Consider the following 21,607-nt stretch of genomic DNA (forward strand, 5'->3'; position numbering starts at 1 on the left):
GGAAAAAGTCATTCGATTTCTTCGTTTCGAGCTAATAGCAAAAGGATAATACGCACCACCGTACCACCGTTTGATGTACTGCCCAGCAGAAAGGACCGAAACAAAAAGCACCAAACTTACCCATTTCTTTTCTGTTTCTCCCTTTGCTTCCCACCGCCAGAAACCAACCCAATCAAGAACAATGGCATCGGTGTGCTGAGCAACAAGTTCGCCCGCCTCACGCTGGCCACGTTCGACGACGAGGGGCGCTGCATCGGCCAGACGGGCTCGTTATCGATAAGCTATTAACATTTAATTCTCATTTAAGTTTGGCACCGCGGAACGGAACGGACAGGTAGGCGAGAGCGGGCAGGCGAAGGACAGCAGCAGCAACAGCAGCACGCAACATGGACGCTTACCTGTTTAGGGGGTGGAGCGTCGATCCCTTAAGCACAAGTCCGACTGAAATCCAGATGGGATTGCTGATAAAGAGATTGGCAAAACGGGGTGGGGGGCTACACAATCGCACAGGGAAGAAAGGGAGAGAAAGATAGTGTGCCCTAAGAAGAGTGTGCAGTTCCGATGGTGTACTTTCCGTTTTTTGAAGCAGAACACATACACACACACAACAGCAGCAGCTCCGTCGCACGGCCAATTGTACAGTACTAGCACCAGGTTCCCTTCTACCCTTCCTAGTATCTTTTCCAGTGGTTAGAGTCAGTCGATCGAAGAAGAAGAAGAAGAAGAAGAAGAACTAGCAATCCTAGAGGCTAACCCCAATCGTGTGTGGCAAGGTGAAAAATCGAATTTACTTGTAAATAGTGGGACAGTAGTGAAGCGAAACGATTCGGTAGAGAGACACAACATCCCGCAGACGCATGGCGTTATGGTTGCGCCGCAAGTACGCAACCAACATTCTTCGACATCAGCACGTGCACCTGCCGCATGTGATGCGTAGATAATAAAAAAAACAGGAGAAAATAGAACGAAAAAATCGCGTTTAGAAGAAGACTTTTGCCGTGCAGTAAACCAGTACAGTATCACTTGAACACTTCACATGTTTAGCTAACAAACACACACACACACATACACACAGTAAAAACGCAAGTATGCATAGTTGCAGTTTATCCTTGTACAGTGCAAAAAGGAAAAGGAGGAAAGACAGGAAAGCATAAAGGGGAAGAAAGCATAGCGATAACTATCGTAACCAAAGGTCGTCATCAGTGTAGTACAGAAACAACACAAAGAAACGCAAATTTCAGGAAATAGGACACAAAAGCGAAACGAAACGTAAAGCAAAACCGACCAGGCCGGTACAAGGGAGAAAGACAGAGACAGAGAGAGAGAGAATAATTTTGTACTTCTTTAATTTAATTATACCCAAGGAAGTATATATATATATACATATATATGTATACACGTACATACATATACAGTGCATATACATTTAAACTACATATATATTTAGATATTTTGTACTACACGCAAAGAAAAGGGAAAGCATGCATCAGCTGAAAGAAATGGAATGCGACATTTGGAGGTGAGAAAACAGTTCGTACTGAGATGGTGAAAAATCTGACAAAAAGAAAAGAAGACAAACGCACTCAGCTGAAAAGAGAAGGCAACCCCGGGGGAAGGGAAAGAAAAATCAATCAATGCTTAGAAAGTTGCGAATGTTGAGAATGCGAATACACAGAGCAAGGAAATTAAAGTTAAGAATTGTAAAGCGATCGAAAATAATAGCAAAACACAGCAAACCAGCACTGTAATAAAGCAAGAGAAGAAAACAAAGCATAAGTCGTTAGCATTTAGAAGAAGTAGAGAAAGACGAAAACGAGGAAGAATAAGAGGGAGAACAAACACAATCGGTTAGTCAAAACAGTATATACACAAATAGTCAAATACATTAAGAGAAAAAAGGGTATTACACACATTACACACACACAAACTGACACAAATGCGACGATAAGCAGCATACACGCAAGCGAACATGAAAACATAACACACTTTTAGTAACCGATATCAATAATGTAAGATAGCATGTGGTAAACATACGAAAGGACATGGGAAACACGTCGAAAGCGCGATGAGATTTTGCACAACAACAACAACCCAAACACAGAGACAGAGACACTGTAATAAATGCCACAATTCCGTACAACACCGAAACAAAACACACTCGGAAACATCCGTCTAGGTTATCAAATCTCGTCAAAGTACATAAACGGAATTCGTTTCGTATTAGCAAAAACTGCAAAAGCTGCAAAACCCGCCTACACATGGACAGCATAGAGTGTCACACACATACACAGACACAAACACACACAGTCGTCACTCATCGCGGAGTGCGCAGGAAAGTGGGCAGCAGGGGGACGATTCAAGTATCATTAGTATCGTCGCTGGCAGTCATATTAGGTACTTCTGCGAAGGCAAAAGGGTTAGGCGTGGAGTGCAGCTGTTCGTGCATCGAAACCGAAAAACCAAAAAATATAAATAAATAAAATCCAATAGAAATCGCGAAACATGTATGAAAGAATTACAACACAACTACTTTTGAATAAAAAAAAAGGTAAATCAAACGAAAACGAAAGAGTGTAATCGATAGTACCATGATTGAAAGAACAGAAGAAAGTGGACATATCGTGATGTCTGTTCTTTCTTTTTATTTCACTCAAAATTTTAGCAGTTTAGACAATATTTTTTAACGCATTAGAAAAAACTCACACACCAGGCACCAAGCGGCCTCTACCAACTCTCCATCATTCCTCGTCGTAATCACTTCGCTCACAACACGGTGACTCCTCCAGCTCCGCACCAAAGTACGGTCTGAGGCGCTCATCTTCCCGCAACGCTTGCCGCAGATGGGCCGCTTTACGCCGGTAGTCGTCCTGTATGTTCTCGAGGCGCATCTGCAGTATGTGCTTATCCCGCTCGATCGTCTCTCCCTCGGCAATGAACTTCTCGTACTCGGCGTCCTCAAAGTGTTGCTGGAAGCGGGCCAGAAACCGCTTGAGCGATTGCTCCTCCGTGATCAGATCGTCGCACCGGTTGCGCAGCTCTTCCTCGAGCCGCTGATAGAACCGGCGCAGATCCGTCGTACAGTCCCGGTACAGTGCCATCACCTGGGCCCGGGTCGGTGGACGCTTGCTGGCGTTGCCGAGCCGGAGCAGATACGGTGCCAGGAAGTCGGCCTGCTGCTGCTTGATCTGTTCCTCCCGTGCCTTGATCGCTTCGTACTTGGCCAGCCGCTGCTGACGGGCCTCCTCGTTGCGCAGCGGATCGAACAGACTGTTGGTGAGGCGAGGTGAGTCGGTTTGCTTGCGCCGCTCGCTCAGCATCGTATCGATTTCGACCACACGACGGCGGAAGGCGTGCGAGGCGAGCTCTTCCGCCTTGAGCTGCTCCTTGAGAAGGAGGAACAGATCGAGCTGCGTCGGTTGCGGGTCCCAGGGGTTGGACTAGTGTAGAGAGGGGGGTTAGATGGGGCACTTGATGTAAGGAGCGTATCTAGCTTACCACATAGCCAGAGGTGCAGGCAGGATCGTACGGCACTTCTTCGCCCATCTCAGACTTGGGCGGCTTGACAAACTCACGCGTGGAGGCAGTAATGCAGTCCTCACCGTAGTGAAACTGGAGAGCAATCTTGTTATCCTGTATGTAGCAATTCCGAATCGCAATATCCTTCACTGGCTCTTTGGTCGGATGTTGATGAAACTTTTCAGTAATGAGCTGAAATAGTGAATGACGGTTTTATGTTTTATGTTTCTTATTTGGTCGGTTTACAGGGATACGCAATCTATTTCGGAGGTACTTAATAACTTCAGAGTGCACATAAGGGTAGTTTTGGAGACAAATCAATTCTCAGATGTCTTTTACAGGAGTTATCCTAGGTTCTGATAATTTTGCGAATCTTTCTTGACTCTTTCTTATGGGAAGTGAACTGTATATGAACGTTATTGGACTGTAGGGTAACCTTTTAGGACAGGCATGTTGCTAATTCCCATCTGATTCCAAATCACCCTCTTCAAAACAAGTGCTCTAGAGTCCACATCCCTTTATGTAGACTTCTCTTCCCATAATAAAGTGTCAAGAAAGTGTTCCAAAATTATCAAAACCCCTGAAAATCCCTGTAATTTTAAAGAGAATTTGAAGAGAAATCAATTCAGAATCCATACTATTTAGCCTTGGACCTGATACCACATTCAAATCGGTTCTATGACTGGTCCTGAAGAAATGAAACATATTCCAATGTCCTTACCGATCCTGGGACTATTTCTGACCCCTATATCGATCCAGGAACTTATTTTGAACCTACTTTTTCATGGAACTGATACTGTACCCAAAAAAATTCCTGCAACTGCTTCTAAATCTAAATCAAAGGCATCCTGAAACTCCCTTATATTATAGTAATTTGAAAAATATAGCCGGCATCGCGAATAAATGAACTCTTTTTAACTGTCGTTTAAAGTTCATTTTGGTTTAACAGTCAACGACTGCTCGATATCGCATATAGGCAAACACGGGTAAAAAAATTGAGCAATATAATTAAACGACTGTTAATTTGTATCGCATACGCTCTTGACAGTCGTTTGTTTAACGACGGCATAGGACCAGTCGTTAAAATTAACAAATGAACTCAGTTCAGTTTTTAACGACTGTTAATTTTAAACCATTTCTTTCGCGATGCCAGCTTATACCTGCATATGTATCTGTCATGGAATGGATCGTGAACCTATTCCGGTTTAGGAATTGAGAAGATAGCAACTGATTTCGTTGCCATGTTTTTGATGTATTGGATGTAGAAATTTAGTGCAAAAATGTTATTATCCAAGTATGAAGGGTGCAACGAAACTAATGCGCCTTATACCCTCCAGAATTTGTATAGCAAGAAGAGATTATTGGTCTTTCCATTGATTCGAACCATAGTGCGAATGGCGATTGTTTCGAGCAGACTACTCGAAAACAGGCAACCTCTCAGCCAGCGCAATCTGTTGACGGGCGCTCAAAACATGAAGCAAACTCGTGCGCTGCCAACAGATGTCGCTACAGTGTCAACGCTCGAATGCCGTTGAAAGTATTTTTGTTGTAATTTTAACTATTTTCCAAATAAACGACTTTTTCATTAAATTGCTCGTACTTACCGTCAACTTGCTTGGTTCTTTGGTGACCGGATCCTTGGGAATGTTGTGAAACTCGCGATAGTATAACCTAGACGGGGTTCGAAAAGCAGTGAAGTTTTTTTTAGCAGACACAACAACTACACTAACGCCTTGCGCGGCAAAGCACACTTACCGATCATCGCGCTTATCGTAGTGCTCCTGTATGTACTCGGCATGGTACACCAGCGTACGCAGCGCATCGAACCGGTACTGGTAAAAGAACCGCAGCTCGTACTCATTGTTCGGCGCCGCCCGGTGCTTCAGCGAGCGCAAACAGTCCGGCCGGCCCTTGTCGAACCGTTCCTCCGTCTCGTTCGTCCGGTACTCGATGCGCACCAGGTTGAGCTGATCGTCCCGGTTGGCGTAAAACTCCCACCGGCTGATCGGATCGTCGTAGTCGAGCGTATCGTACGTCGTGATGCGCCGCACCAAGCCGATCAAATTGCGGTACGGTGCGAACCGCTCGTAGATCGTCTTCTTGAAGTAGATCACCTTGGTGCCGTCCGGGAACCGCTGCTCGTAGTCGGTCCGCGAGACGTTCAGCGACCGCACCCAGGACGTCGGCATGTCGAGATGTTTCTCCTTCTCGATCTCCTCCTCCGTGGTGAGCGGGTCCTGATCCTCCGGCACCGCACTGTCCTCCCGCAGCTCGTACGGTTCCCCCGGCAGAAAGTGTTCCCAGTCGCGCCCCTCGGCCAGATCCCAGCGCATTGCCGCTAGGCCCGCGGCCGGATCCTGCTTGTTGACGTAGTAGTTGTGCTGGTTCCAGACGCTCTCGATGGCGAGATAGTCGGGCGAGGACACCTCGTGCCGGAATCCGGTGGACGGTTCGAGAAAGAAGGCACTCGGCGGCTGCAGCACCTGTTCGCCCGTGTTTGGATCGAGAGCCGTCTCGCGGTAGCCCGGTTTGTAGCACCAGGGCGCATTGAGCACGATGGCCACCCAGGCGTGGACGCGATGGCCCCGCTTGGGATCGTTCGGGGGCTGCTCGAGCCGCTCGCGCTCCTCCTGTTCGGCGGCCAATCGATTCGCTTCCTCCGCCAGCACTTTGGCCACCTTTTCCTCCTCGATGTTGAGCAGGTACTGGCTGCGCAGGTCGGGCGGTTGGCGGAGTTGATACTTGTTCGGCGGCTCCGGTTGCTCCTCTTCGGTGCTTTCCTGCAAAGAAATGGAGCAGTTTGGGTAACAAAAAGTAAATTTTTAGAAAGAAAAACACTGTAATAAAATGCCTCACGAGACGCAACAACACATTTGTCAGCACGGTTTGGGGATCGTTAACCTCTTAGACTTTCTTTACCACACTTTGAAGCTCGGTTCTTGAACGAAACGGGGGTTGGCTTTTATGTTATTATAATGTGTACCTCACATTTTACATCGTTATCCTTGGCGCGGCTCGGTCATTGACGGGCAGTCGCCAAGCGTTCAATGGCCGAAGAAGCTTTGGCTGTCGCGGTTTTTTGTCTTCCCATCCTTCCCACGTGGAACATGTGCGCTGCACAGATGTCATGCGGCATTATTCTGGACATTTGTCTCTTCTTGTACGATAAAAAATGCGGCAGAGAAAGAGAGAGAGAGAGAGAGAGAGGTTCCATGTGGCCGTAAAACAAATTAGCCGATAGTTTGAACTGTTTTTATGCGTTCTGTGATGGTGGAAATTTGGCTCTGTTTATGCCCCCGGTGGGTCAAGTTTCTGCCCCATCAATAGCAGACCGTTTGCACACCGTCTCAGGAAGCCGTTTCGTGCATAATTGCGTTTGCGTCGCTCCCCATGGCCTTCCTCGCTCGCCTTCACGTGCAACTCTTCACCGGATGTGTGTGTGTGTTGTTCCTTGCGCGAAGAAAAGGGTTTCTCGCTACAGTTGCTGCTGCTGCTGTGTCCCGTTTCGGAATGCCGCAACCAGCATCCGGTCGTGGTTTCGTCGCGAACAATGTTACAGATTGGCGTAACCTGATGCATCATCATTTCAAGCGAAATTCGAGACGAACCGAGATGGGCTCGGGTGAGGTTTTTTTCCGGTGCGGTCGGGTAGGTGTCCTCATTAGCGCAAAAAAAAAAAAAATTAAACATAATAAGGAAGGTGTGCGAGGGAGCGAGGAACCCCAAAAAAGGAAGCGAAAAGAAACTACACAAACGAGGTCAAAGAGAAGAGTGTTTCAACAAAGAAGGAAAAAAAACGTAAAAATGCTAAAGATTCATTGAAGAAGTAATGAAGTGAATGATTTTTCTATAAAATATGCACGCTTGAAGGACCTTTTGGGGGTCCTTCGTGTAAGATGACCTCATTTAATGACCTCAATGTATGTGCGGGACTCTAATCTGTCTTACCTCTGCTTCCACCGGCACAAAAGGACACACGACACGTTGCTGATCGTTGTTGACCACTTCGCGCGTCGCATAGCCGGAAACGACGCAAGCCGCAAACCCATTTCCGATCAGAAAGCTGGCAAGCAGCGTGGCCAGCTCGAAACTGTTCGCACGCCGCCGCTTCAGCACCTCGTCCGGCGAGACCAAGCGCGTTGGCTGGAACGGGAAAGAGAAGACAATGAGAGATAGTATTGTTAAACAATTAAAGTATAAGCTGATTACGATTACGTTTACACATTTAAGACCTAACAGGGAGCAATAATAGGAGTTTTGTATAGCAGATTGCATGAATGTTGGCGTTTTAAAGAGCGGATTGCATACCACTAGGCGTTTATCGACAAAAAATACGTTTCAGAATTCCATTGCTATGTTATTATACCTTTTGCTTTCAAAAACAAGTCTTACCGACAAATTGTTTCAAGCTAGTTTTGGTATTTTTAGTCTTGTGAAACCAAAAAAAAAGGTAAAGTGCACAACATCAATCAACAGTGGAAGGTGAACGAAAAAAAAAAACAACTCCTCAATCTATGCCCAGCTCTTAGACAGGAAGGATGTCAATTAAGGTGTGGCGTGCGCGGGTGGACGCAGGCAGTGGACGAGAAAAACCTAAGACAGAAAAGCAATTTCCCCCCCACCCCGCCCAGCCAAAGGTGTGCTCTGCTTGGGTCTGGTTGATGAGGACGTCCCAACGGACGCTTTTTCCACGGTCGTGGTGCGCACAAGTAAGAGATTTCGATCTCAAGCCGGCCACATCATACACACACACACACACACGCTGAACTCAAACTGCACACACGTGTCCACTTTCACCCATGTGCATGTACTTGACATCAATCGTGCCGTGGCGAGGGCAGAGGAGCAAGGGAATAACCGAAAAAGTAGACGAAAAAGTAGAAAATGAAGCCAAAAATAATGCGAAACATAAGGAGCAAAAAAGTGCGCACACACACACACACGCGTACATACACTGGAAATGGATCCTTTTTTCGCCACTTTTTCCATCCCAGCCAGTTGGGTAAAACACTTTCCATCCTGCCCCATCTCCCCGTTTCCCACTTATTGAATGTCCTGCCGGATCCTTCGATTGGCGCACTTGGAGTCACCTTATCAAATGGGGGAGAGGGACAGAGCCGCACCGAAAAGACCGCAGCACAACATAACGTAACATCGCAGCATAGTGCACATACGGCCAGAAAGGGGTTGGCGAAAGGCAGGCAGGAAAGGCATCACAAACGTTGACGAACGATCCGTCCTGCCCTCGATTGGAGCCGGAATGATGAACGGATCGGTCCGGTGAACGGATTACGGATTGATGTTTCACCCGAGAATTCCGCCCGGCAGTGTTTACCGGCCCTTTCCCGCACTAACCCCCCCTTCCCCCCCGGCCCCATCCGAATCTTCACCCTGCCCGGGCACAGGTCACAATGGGGCCAAGCTGTGTTTTGAGTTTTCTGATTGAGATTGTACCCCTCCAACCGTGTGTATGTAGGGAAAGCCAAAGAAGGAGAAAGAAGAAGAAAAAAATGGGGGAAAACCCAATGTGGAATGGATATGCAAGTGGAAAATCGCTCAAGAATAAGAAAGTGTTTGAGGACCGGGAGTGAGGGAGCAACGATGCGGACAATCTCTCCCACTGCCGCCTTTTTCTCTTTGCCACACACACACACACACACCCGCCAGAAAACACGTTCCAATCCACCGACGACCGATTGGTGCGAATTACCGAACCAAATCCCCGGGCCCCAGCTTCCATTTTGGCCGGGTATGGAGTTGGAGCCGAATAACCAAAGGTGGAATGGATGTGTGTGCGAGTGTGTGTGTGTACGAAACCAAACGGCACAGATAAATTGAAAGACCCGCATACGCAATCCCGTCCGCAAGCGAAAGATATCCTGGTGAGGGGTTTTTTTCGCCTCCCCCCGTCGCTCGACCGGCCGGAAACGGAAAGCACAGCGCCCAGCGAAAAGCGGCAAAGAAGCGCATACGAGTAAGCAAACAAAATGAACGAAAAAAAAAATACAAACGCATCTAGATGAAGGTGATTGGATGATTGGCGCACCCGAGAGTGAGTGAGTGAAGAGCGCACGATAAAGACGACGCAAGACGACGCAAGAATGTGGTGGGGTGGAATAAACCACCTAACCGGCAAAATAAAAGGGAAAAGAAACAGAATCGAAATCAGTGCAAAAGCGGTAAGAAAACGGAAATGGCAAATCTTTCGGGGAAGAACGAAAAGCGAGAGCCAAAAAAAGTGAAACGAAACAAATCATTGCACGAAAAACAACGAAAAAACTAAAACAACGGATTTCAAAGAGCAGCAACACAAAAAAAATGCACGGAAAAGAATATGTCGAGGTGACAAATGGGGACGGTGACACTAAAGAACGGCCTACTGCCACAACTACGCACGGTGGCTGCACCGTAACCAAGGGTGAGCCCGTACATTGCCTTAAGATTTCACAAACCGTTTTGATCCAACGTGCAGACGTTTCTGGGGTTTTTCTTCCTTCGTCCTCGACATTTGCCGATTTCTTTTTTCTGTTATTTCTCTTTGCCTGCCACCGGGAGCGGCACTCCGACTTATCAACAGGCCACTTTTCCAAACATCCATCAAACGAAATGAAGCGCTCGGGAAATGGAACCGACACACACACGCGTGGGCGTACACCAAGAAGACGGACGACGATGACGGGAACGGAATCGAAAATGAAACACTACCGATGGTAATTGCATTCGCACATTCGCACACAAGCACAGATGAGCGCACATTTTGGAGCCCCCCGAAGATGACTTTTTGCACGCCGGACCGGGGTCCGGGGGTTTCCTCCAGTATTCCCTGCCCGTATGGGGGAGGGAATGAATTTTCCACCAACAGCACCACGAAAGGGCTTTGCGAAACCATTGACGCCTGATGAAACAATCCGTACCCGGGGGGGAAGCAAAGTCGTCTTTGCCGGTGGTTGATGTTTTTTCGCTTCACCCCGTTTTTTTTCTTTCTTACGAGCTCACGGGCAAACCAATGGTACACACCGGGCGACTTTGATTCGCACTTGGAAGATGATGAAATTCAATACCGGGGCTGCGTGTGAGCCTCCAATAGGAAGGGCAGGTCATCAATTCAGTGTAGGGGAAGCAGTGCACGGGTCACTAGATTGAAATAGTTCGATGTGCCGTGTACTGTCTTTGCTGTTTTAATTAAGGGGTTTGTCGTGGGAAGCTCGGTCGCGTTTGGAGCTTTGCACGTTTTGGGGATGCATTTTTTGGGAGGGGGCGAACGTTCGATCGTTCGTTCTCTTCGAGGGTGGAAAGCAATTGCATTAAACAATCGGTCGGTTTCACACAAAAAAGAGAGAGAGAGAGAGTTGGCAACACACGGAAGGCAATCGGAACTTTATCTGACAAAAAGGTTACACTGTTTGACATGAAAAGTGCAGTCTTCAAGCAAGGTTTCAACTAAAATTAGCAAAAAAATATAAAGTACGTTATTATGATATTTCCGTACCTGTTGTAATAATTTAACAATAACAATAACATTATTTCCAAATGCATTCGGGACAGAACAACGAGCGTTCATGAAGTGCTGCAATTAAACGAAAAGCTTTACAACACATATTAATATGGACCGTTAAATCACATACAGACCGACTTACTCATCAACAATTTAGAACCTGATAACTTGCCAGAATCCCCTGATGTACAGTTTACAAACTACAAGGAATGGCCATGAATGTAATAGCCGAAGTCCATTCAGAACGGGTTCGAAAAAGGTTACAGGTGGCAATCAGGAAATTCTGCCACTTTTGTTCATTAAAGTTGGTTACTTGGAATCACACACACGTATGTTGACCTATCGGCAGTATTTTAATTTACTTTACGGTACAACAGAGCAATTGGAAAATGAAGTCATTTATTGCGTGTACTGTAAACATCTCAACAGCACCGGGTGGGGGGAGAGGATCAGCAGTATTGCAATACCATTATTTAATGGAAGATAATGCAAACAACACAGTCACTGCTCTCTGTTTACAGCGCATTCAAATCACCCGGCACCGGGTTGCTGCTGGCCATATCTTCCGATGGCTGCTATCTCCTGTCGAGAATGTCCCTCGAGGTTATTTACCTACCCTATCGTAAATGCCTTCGCATCCAACATAGTTTATTATGGTAAAACAAACGAGTGTAGTGCAACATTGCAACCGACCGAGTGTAGAATGCAAACAAGGGAGATAAGTGGGACAGCATGTGACGGATTGGCCGTAGTGCGAAGCGCTTCGGTGCGTTAAGGATGGTCAGTAATCGATTCACACTGAACTTACTGAATGCTTTACGCAGCCTTGTACCTTCCAAAAATGGCTCAAAAGCAGGAGGAAAAAAGGGCAATAAAAAATAGAAAACAAAACGACCCACCAACCCGCTTTAAATGGTTGGCCTGTTTCCTAATGCACGTCCCGTTCGGGAAAAGGAAGCCAATGAGAGGAAATTGCCAAATAGAATTAAACGAACCCAAAAGAGAAAAAACACACACAGCAAAACAAAACAAAACAAAAAAAAAACAGGAATAACATCCTTTGACCTTGGCCAGTTCACGAGCTCGTCACGACGGTGACGGGCCTGTTTTCGGTTCTTTTTTTTCTTTTGTTGTGCATACCATCATTGCCTTCACCACGTTCGTCTAATTTCCCAATCCGGACAACCATCGACGACGACGCGTTGGGAACAGCTTTTAAATTCCATCTTCCCAGGACCGGAGCCGCCGCCAGGACAAGACAAGACTGCTGCTGCGGCTACTACTACGTGGCAGGTACAATTACGATTGACCGGGGTTCTCCGTACATCGGTTCGCAAGGATCAATTCCTCGGTCAGTGTGCTTTCATTCCGGCTTGTTTTGTGTGTGTGTCTGTGTTTTGGCTTTCCTTTTTGGCCCAGCCGGTAAGCACACCCACAAACACAGGGCAAGACGGAGCAGGGCCTCGCCCGGGTGTTTCTGTGCCAAGGCCACAAGCCATGTGAGCCAGCCGGTAAGCCAGTAAAGGGAACTATGCCACACCGTTGTGCGGCTGTCTGTGTGCGCCCTCTCCATCGTCCGTCACTTTCACTCCGGGGCATGGAAGGAGGGATGCAGGAACGGAGCAAGCATCCGGGCCGGGAGAGTCGGTTTTATTTCGTTTTTATTCTCTTCCTTCCACCCACATCCACAACCCACCCACCCACCGTCGCCGAAGAGGAAGGCGAAGCAGAAGGCGGCAGAAGGGAATTTGCTATTTACTTTATTTGGACCAACTCCTACTCCCTTACGGTTTGCCGGAACGATGCACACGATCGAAACGATGAGCAGCAGCAGCAGTACGGATGGAAAACACGGAGCAAAAAATTAATGTTCGCACACCAATGTTTGCGAAAAGAGTGCCACAGCTTTGTCCGTGTTTTGATGCTTTTCTTTGGCCTTTTTTCTTTCTCCCGGAACACTTCACGAGCACGGCCAAGAGCGCCGGTGCAACAAGTTAGAGACGGACAATCTGTAACTTTCTGTTTCATTATTAGTTTGTCGTTTTTAGCTCGGAGAGACAGTTGATGGCAAAAGGGAGAAATGTGTGCTGAGGGGTTCGTTGGCGTTGAGAGGACTTTCGTTTTCTATTTGTAAACAAATCGAACCAATCTATAATCACCAACGCTTCCTGAAGCAACCGAGCTTTGTTCCTTTTTCATCATGCTGTAACTAAGGAAACGCAGTGAGTGCTGCTCGAAAAAGTGTTTAATTCGTGCAGTTTTGCATGCTTGTCCAGTTAATCCTTTAATATTACCATAAACACATCCCAAGTGATTGGAAGGGAGACAGTGAATCGATCACGGAGCATGTGTATTAACGGCGGCTATCATATCGCCCCAAACCAGCACCTCCGCACCGGTAATGGAGTGTTAAGTGGATTGAATCACATTCCGCAAGATTGACTGCGCTGTATTACTTCTTTGCCGCTCCCAACGCACCGTCCGTGCAGTAAACACGTATAAAAATCAACAAACGATCGTTTATGCTTCCACGTTGCCGTCGTTGGCACTGCAGCGCTTGCGTTTAGGTGGCTCCGATCCGAATTGCTTATTTTTACTACCCGGCATACACTCCCATTGTAGCTCAAAAGGGCTCCATCGTCCCCGCGATGGTGGTGGTGGGTAGTAAAATCGGATTTGTGAATGAAAACACAACCACAACCATACAAATACGGACACTGTTGCAGGCAGGTGGCGCGGGAAAGATGGAAAACCCGTTACGTTTATTTATGTACTTATGCCCAGGAAAAGTGGCATTAGGGGTTGGGGTGGGAAAATCGGCAACAAAACAGTCCAACAGAAAAAGCAAAAAGAGAGAGAGAGCGAACAAGAAGGATAGAGCGAGAGATAGAAAGGGGAAAAACAACAGCAGCATCATGCACTGCTGTGTGTTGATACTCGAGGAAAATCTTCGAACCCCGAAGCTTTGCAAAAGGAAGGAAAACGGCTCCAACATCAACAACACCACGTGGACAGTAATAAAAAAGAGCACACACACACACACACAGGAAGTAAAGCAATAAATTTGAGAACCTCTGCTATGTGTTTGTGTGCGTGCGGAAGAGGAAGAGAGCATAAACAGAGAGTAGGAGAGCGAGCGAAGGAGGAAGAATCTGCAATGGGAAAAGTGATGTTGCGCTGAGGAGAGATAAAATAAAAATAAATATAAAAATGGAAATAAAATTATATCTCTCCCATCCAACCCTCCCTCCCCGCCCGAGCCGGGGTAGCCAATCTTTCTCCTTTGCTATATCTCCCCACTCAGCATTTCCCCACTACCGGATTTACCATCTTCCCTCCCCACCCCCCAGCTCCAACGAACGACTCCTTTTTATGAGTTTTCTGTGCCATTTTCCTCCCACAAAATTCTGCCACCACGTGTACTCACTCCACTGCATGGCTGGTGTGGTAGTAGTAGTAGTAGCACCGTAAGTAGTAGCCATAGCAGAACAGTAACCGTAAAGCAATGTGGCCCGGCCCGGCGTCCTTGACAGTTGGTTTTCCCGGCGAGCCGGTGAAAAAAAAGGAGGGAAATAAAACGACCGATTTCGGGGCCACACAAATGCGGCCAAATGCTTGGGAAGATGGGTGTGTGTGTGTGTGTTTGTGTCTGCAAGTCTGCAACGAATCACTAACACACACACAGACAGCCGGCATTTTTTAGTTGCTCCCAAGAAATAGGGAAGGAGCAGGAGTTCATTCATGGAAAGTTTTTCCCGCTTTTTGAGAGTCAAAGAAATCCCATTTTATTACGATCTTGGAAAAAAGCGAGAGACGACTGGTACCGGGGAGGGGGTGGAGCTCCACTGCAAGACAACAAACTTATTTCTTCCTTCGTTTTCTTACCATTCCTTTTCTTCCCTTCTCTGCTCCATCGGTGTGTGTGTGTGTGTCTTGTGCCGGTGTCTGCGACGCTCCATCGTTCGGAGCCGTATATTGCAGGGCATGGGAGTTTTTCTTTTTTTTTATTATTTTGGTTTGTTTGGCTCAAGGAATCGTAACCTTCCTCAACAAGGAGGCACATGGAGGCGAGGGAGATGGGGGGGGTTCTTTTCTTTGCTGTGGCCTTAGCCGAAGTGCCACTCGAAGGATTAAGCCATCAACGTTGCCCGTCGTCCGTCGTCCTTTTAGTCGGAATTGATGGCTCCCGTAGGTTGTTCAGGTGAAATTATAACGATGAGCTCACACAGGATAATTGACTCCAACTGTTTCCTAACATAACCTTGGCGTGTGAGGATGGCGAATAGAACAAAGGCTGGCTAAATATTACAAAGTGTCCGGTTTGTTACAATAAATGCCTATAAATCTAGAAGTCCTAGAAGACAAATAGTCTGTAGAAAGGGCTACTGAAGTGGGGAACTTTGCCACAATAAGCGTGAACGTAAGAGTGGAATTATACACCTCTATGTAGGCATCAGCAGCAACATTACCTCACGAATGTTAATCCTTAAATTCGGCGTTCCAAGGGTGTTTTACAATGCACTAAAATGAATAATCACGTCGAATGGTGTACATGAAAGTAAAGGAAGAGATGAAGAGCGATGGTTCGTTAAATAAGTTCGTTTGCTTCAATCGACATTCCATCCAGGAGGAAAAAATGCTCCTTCCTCGAAAATTGACATAATTGCATTTACACTAAAACGCAAAAAAAACAATAGATTCCTGTCCGTTCCATTCATCGTTTCGTTTGCGTGGATGCGGCTTTTTTCCAGTGCGCAAGGAGCACGACGTGAAGAAAGAAGAGCAGTAAAATTGTTCCAATTTAGGAAGGAGAGAGGGAGAGATAGAGAGCGAAGAAGAGCGTACCAAACGAGCAACGCGGGGTGTGTGAATGATTTATTGTTTGTGGGTTAATAAAAATCAGTGTATCGCTTTTTGGTGCAACAAAACGGTGCAGCAACAGCATCGCCTCATTGCACCGTTTAAGCAAGACATCAGGGACGGTTTGCTCCTTGTGAGAAACATGCACACACACACAGACATCCCCACACCCAGCAGCAACAGCAACATTCTTCTCCGGTTTTGCAAAGTTTGCTTTCTTGCGCCGGAAGTGTTTGTGGGCGACGGCGTCTTTTGCCAGCCAGTGCCAGTGTACGGTAAGAAGATTTAAGAGGATCAACGAGAGAACAGGTTTGACGCGGCTGGGTAATAAGGGAGTGGGGGGGGGAGGGCCGAAGGTGAATGCTGCTGGAATGCGGTAGGTGGTAGGATGCAAACTTTTTCCTTCTGCCAAGGGAACGAGCGCACGGCGAGCGACGAGCGAAGAGCGACGATAAGCATGATGATAATAATGATAAACTGTTATGCTTTTGTTGTGCTATCTAGCACTCTCTCCCTGCCCTGGTTCGGGGTCGCTTCGTGTGTGTGTGTGGGGGGGAGAAAGAGACAAAGAAGGCGGTAGTGCTTAAGGGTGGCTCAGGGGATTTATTGTGTTGGGCACATCGGAGGTCGGGTTGCCACCCAACCGGTGGCAAGGCGTTTGTGTTGCGTAATTAATAAGCAAGTAATTATGATATTTATTTGATTGCTCGGTATCGTTTTGGAGGGAATGATGCACAAGGAACGAACGACCTTAAGGAACAGGCGAAGATGAATAAGACGTCGATGTGTTGGGGCGGGGCTTAGGTGGAGGGTCTTTTGTGGTGGGAAAAGATGGATTAAGAAGAGATTATTTACCCGGTAAGATTTGTTTTTGTTCGCACCCTACTGCCACACAAGCCGTTGGGCAACAAGTGGACGATTGAAGATGCTTTCGATCAGAACGGCAAGAAGTCAATTCACAATGGAGTGTTTGTGGTTGTGTGGCCATTGTCACACGTTTGTAGTTGTTTCATGCAGCTTTGTATTGTCAGTCTTAATGAGTAAAGTTTCAGAATTTCGGTAGTATGCCCTTTCCAAACTGAGCATCCTCGAGTGAAGTTTGCACTGAACTGAGCGCACAGCAATAAAACCACCCATCAAATCACCCACCCATGGCACGGCCATCAGCGTGCAGCTAGCACGTGCAGCATTCTCCGCGTCCGGAATGGCAGCAGTTTGCGTTCGACTTGCAACAGCGCACAATCAACGATGTACATAAATTTGGAATGTGTTGAGGCGCAAGCCGCCGTCACCGTGGCAGGACCAAGGCAAGGATCAACTGGTGTGTGTGTGTGTGTGCTCTCGCACCGCAAACTATGCAACAAGCGGCGCGCGGAGGGCCCATGCAACCGGCTCATGCCTCACCAGCGGCTTTCAATCCATCCGGCTAAAAGCGCGGGCGTGAAAGTGTTGGAATTACTGACGATCTTCGGCTCTTCGGGAAATGATGTCCCAACAAAGTATGTGCTAATGGGCCATATCATGTTGTGCCTCCCAGACGCATCACCCCCCCCTTTTTGTTTGGGTTCGGGTGGATGGATTAGTGGGTCAGAATAGTTACGCTAGCACAGAGAGTTATGGAGCACGCGTGTCTTGGAATGTTCGTGCTGCTTGGTATGTGTTCCCGCAGCTCGGACCAGTGCGAGTGGTGTGAAATAAACGGGTAGCAGCAGATGTCCCCACAGCACTACAACATTCTGGGTGGCAGCGCTGTGTGCGATATCTTTAAAGCGCGACGCTGCTCAGCCTGCACAGAATTGGCCACCGTTTTGCGTGATGCGTTTTTTGCACACTTCCTTTGTGTGCACTTCTCGGAGCTCGGAGCCGTCTCGCCGATGCATCCAAATCCTTCAAAACCTGAGCTTGTCAATCATCAAAAGCGCACCAGACATACGGGACCGATTGCACGTGAGTCCGTCAAATCCTCGGGATCGAATTACCCCAGCCACTGCGTGCTGCGTGCTAGATGAGACGCAGGACCCGCGCACAGAGAGGACCCTCGCGGCAAAATATGTCCTGCGTACGGGAGTAATCGGTTCCTCTTCCTCGTACGGTAGACTTCCAAAGACACAAACACACACACACAGACCGTATGCGAATGTGCGCGTTCATCAAGCGAAGCGAAGTGAAAACATAAGGCAGCGTAAAAAAGTAACCAGCAGCAGCAAATCCTTCAAACGTTTGATGGAACAGGTTGGCCCACAGCAAAAAACAAAAAACAAAAATAAAAAGCTCCTTCATCTTGCCAGCTGTAGAGAGAAAATTGAAGCAAAAAAAAAAAAAAAAGAATGCCCGCAGTGTCGCGTTTGACGGGGGGAGATGGTTTTTTTTTTCGTTGGTTCACTGTTCACTGGTGGATGGATTGGACGGATGATGATGGTCGGTGTCTTTCGGTCTTTGCTCCGCCGTTCGCATTGCTCGGTTGCCAAATGTTTTCCTCCCTGTCGAACCATGGGAGCGAAGGATGGGCAAGGACGGTGGAGCAACAAAAAAAAAGAGGGTACTACACTGCTGCAGGCTCCCTAGCCTAACGCAGTGCAGATGAACGCAGGAAGACCGCAAGACGAGTGAGAAAGCAAGAGAGAAGCGAGATGGGCAAAATGTGTAATGAGATCGGGCAAAGGGTTATGCGTAAGCAAACGGGTGGTGTCCCGGGAGGGTGGGGGAGGAGAGGCAGAGAAAGCAGCTGGAGGATGATCGGGTGTGGTGGTGGTCGACCGCGATCGGTGCGCGGCTTTGCTGCGTTGTGTGCGTTTCGCAGCGACTCACGCGCGCCCTGGCACGAACCCCAGCCAGACCGACGACGGCGTTCCGCCGTACGACTTTACGGTGCCAGCCGCGCACCGGCAGTGCTCTAGAACATCGGGCAAAAGGCAGTTTCTTCAGCTTCTTACGTCCACAGGCTGCTTCCCCTGGGGCGGCGTGCATCGGGGCTGCTCGTACTCTGTTTTGTTTCTCCGATGGGCTGTCCCCGTTGGGTTGTGTTTCGTTTCGTTGGTAAATTGTGTTGTTTGTCAAATGCAAAAGTACTCGTCTGCCGCCCTTCTCTTGTCCTTCTCCTCCATCGGCGCAGTCGCTTTTGGGCAGTCCCTCCACAGCGGTCCCGTTCTGTGGTTGCAAGTGACGGAGTTTGGTATCCCGTTTGGCGTTTCATCCGATTGGGCAAAGAGGGAGTTTTCTACTTTCTGATTTCGATATTGTGACTCAGAAGAAAAGAAGCTTGTGGAAAAAAAACAATACACAGCTTGAAGTATCCACATTATTCAATTGTGCTGGTAGAAATAAAAAAAAAGTAATTGGATTTTAAAACATAAAAAGTAGGATTATTTTCAAACAGATTCTATAGAAGATCGTAATCATCAAATAGACGAATATGGTTCCAACTAAATGTCGATACCGTGTTGAATGCTCTATAGTCCATAGGATAGACGCGCCAGTTTCTACAATGCCGAATGAGACAGATTCTCATCCGAACCAGATAGTTTATTCGGAACAAGAACTGAGACAATCTGGTTCAGTATCCTTGACGGAGTAAGAGGTAATATGACACCGATATATAATTATGATTAGTCGTTATGTCAAGAAGAAGAAGAAGAGTAAGATGCAGATTGTTTGGAATTATTAAACGACGAAAAGCGTAATATAATTGGAACTACACGTAAATCCTAATAATAGTTTCAAAATAGTTTGAAGAATCGTTAAAGCAATTTAATCATAACACCATTGCACTGCTTGTAACATATTCAAGCTTAACGGCTTTGTAAAGCTGGGCTATACATGAAAGCAAAAATAGAATACCACCTAGCACCGTTGCTGCTCTCTAGCACCCGGGATTAAGTATGCATGTTTGCCCTGGACACACTGTCGTGGCACCAGCAACCATCCCAATGCATGCAATCCCGGTGCAGATTGGTTCTTCCTCATTCTCAACCACACACACGTCCTCCATCTCTGCTGACCACTTCCGAGGAACCCGCCTGCGTACTGCTGTGCCGCGGTGGTCAAGCTAACAACAACAGCTGTGCGTTGCTGCTGCTGCTATGTCGAGCAAGGATTGATGGATGAGGGAAGGCCCATCATCTCGGTTCGACACAGTCGAAGCTGTCGAACCACTCGTAACTCGAACCGCCGAAAACCCGCCATGGATGTAATGAGCACGAAATATCTACCGTCATTACCGATCGGAACGGACGGGCGCGCATTCGGCTGCGCTCAAATTTGCCTTGCTGTGGTCGCGCGCGCGCTCATCATCGTTGCTGCCGTCGTCGTCCGTTTGGCGCGACGCGTTTTCCGGGCGTTGAACGGGACGACGCCGCTTGGGGTGGTTCGCGGTTAGCGTACAAAATGACGAATGCATAATTTAATGGGGCTGGTTCCTGTGGAATGAAATCCGTTTTTCGGTGTTTCGCCCTACGGCTTAAGCGGTTGGGGGGGTTAAGCGGCTGCCCCTTTGGGGGGAGGGAAATGGCGCTGAATAAAGGTGTGTGTGTGTGTTATGCTATGCGTGTGTGATTGTTGCTGTGGTTGCTGCACAGAAGCAAACGACGGCAACGGAAAGTTTTCTTGCACCCGGCCCCACGGGGTTCCGGAATCGATCGATCGTCGATCCGTTTGCGACAAGCGATTAAATTGCAAATCCTCTCTATCCGTTCGCCGGATCCGTTTAATTGCGCTGTAATTGATGTCAAAGTACGCACCGAAACAAGATTTGTCGTCGTCGTCGTCACCGTTGCAGGTTTTTTTTTATTAAACCCGGCTCGTAATTGGCTTGCATTGAATCCATTCGGTTCGATTGGTCCGGCGGCAGAAGATGCAACTGCTGCTTTACCTTCCTCCCAGCGTTCTGCGCTTCGCGATCGCGTCGTGTTGGCGCGTAGCGTGATAAAACGCAAACGCCTTGACGCACAGCGGTCCTTGTACACAGTGCCCTCCACCGACGATCACCCTCGCCGCAGTTTCTCCAACTGGGCGTGTGTGGTGTGTGGTTATTTTAATTTATAATTTTCTTCGCTTCCCAACCCCACAGCCGAGTGTGATGTTGTGCGCCAAATCGGCTGGGTGTGTGTGTGTGCGTGCGCGGAATTCTCGGAATCGCGAGTTTGGACTCCCGTTGCGCGTCGACAACGGTTTGTCGCCTCTTTTTTTCTGCCTCACCTCCCCCCCCCTTTCTCCCTTAGATCCTTTTTGCTGCGCCGATTAGTTAGATAAAAACGTGAGTTGTTATCGTGTGTCGCTGATATGTTGTTTCTGAGGGGGATTTTTTTTTTGAGGATGGCAAACACCCTTTTCTTCCAACGGAACGGAGCAGGGCCAGCAAAACCGAACCGTCCGAAATGGAATTCGTAACACATTCTGTGTAAGTCGCGTTCGTTGCAAACTGTCGCAACTGTGCGTTTGGGTTTGGCACGTTCTGCTTGCACCAGCAGCTGGTGTGTGCCCCAGCCAACCAACGTGCCGAACCAACCGAAAGGAACGTGGTGGGAAGGAAAGGTGCGGAAGCGTGACATGAGAATTTCCAGCCGCCGCGCGTTTGGGGCGAGTTTTGTGAGTGCAGAATGCTGGCGCCGTGACCACGGAACATGGATGGGTTCGCGAAGAAAAAAAAAGAGTTACACATTCGTACGGTAGATTATCCTGGGGCGAAAGGGAGGGAGGAGTTGGAAGACGTCGGATTCGATTCGAATGGGATCGGTACAT

At 47.8% G+C, this 21,607-nt stretch overlaps 2 protein-coding genes across 7 annotated transcripts in view; one reads left to right on the forward strand and one right to left on the reverse strand.

Annotated features, from left to right (window-relative positions):
- Window positions 1-1,091, forward strand: part of LOC120894479 — a 36,609-nt gene extending 35,518 nt beyond the window's left edge. For all 6 annotated transcript variants that reach the window (XM_040297078.1, XM_040297079.1, XM_040297084.1 and 3 more), the window contains exon 10: window positions 161-1,091. In XM_040297078.1, the coding sequence (XP_040153012.1) occupies window positions 161-288 (128 nt within the window). In that variant the 3' untranslated portion in view covers window positions 289-1,091. The remainder of the gene's footprint in view (window positions 1-160) is intronic.
- Window positions 1,092-2,613: 1,522 nt separating this feature from the next.
- LOC120894681 (coiled-coil domain-containing protein lobo) overlaps window positions 2,614-21,607 on the reverse strand; it is a 167,269-nt gene continuing 148,275 nt past the window's right edge. Inside the window, exons 2-6 of the mRNA XM_040297422.1 lie at window positions 7,465-7,659; window positions 5,272-6,296; window positions 5,121-5,187; window positions 3,496-3,708; window positions 2,614-3,437 (exon numbers count right to left, since the gene is read on the reverse strand). Of these exons, the coding sequence (XP_040153356.1) occupies window positions 2,739-3,437; window positions 3,496-3,708; window positions 5,121-5,187; window positions 5,272-6,296; window positions 7,465-7,659 (2,199 nt within the window). The 3' untranslated portion in view covers window positions 2,614-2,738. The remainder of the gene's footprint in view (window positions 3,438-3,495; window positions 3,709-5,120; window positions 5,188-5,271; window positions 6,297-7,464; window positions 7,660-21,607) is intronic.

The sequence above is a fragment of the Anopheles arabiensis genome, chromosome 2 (assembly GCF_016920715.1).
Source record: "Anopheles arabiensis isolate DONGOLA chromosome 2, AaraD3, whole genome shotgun sequence".
NCBI classification, from domain to species: Eukaryota; Metazoa; Arthropoda; class Insecta; order Diptera; family Culicidae; genus Anopheles; species Anopheles arabiensis.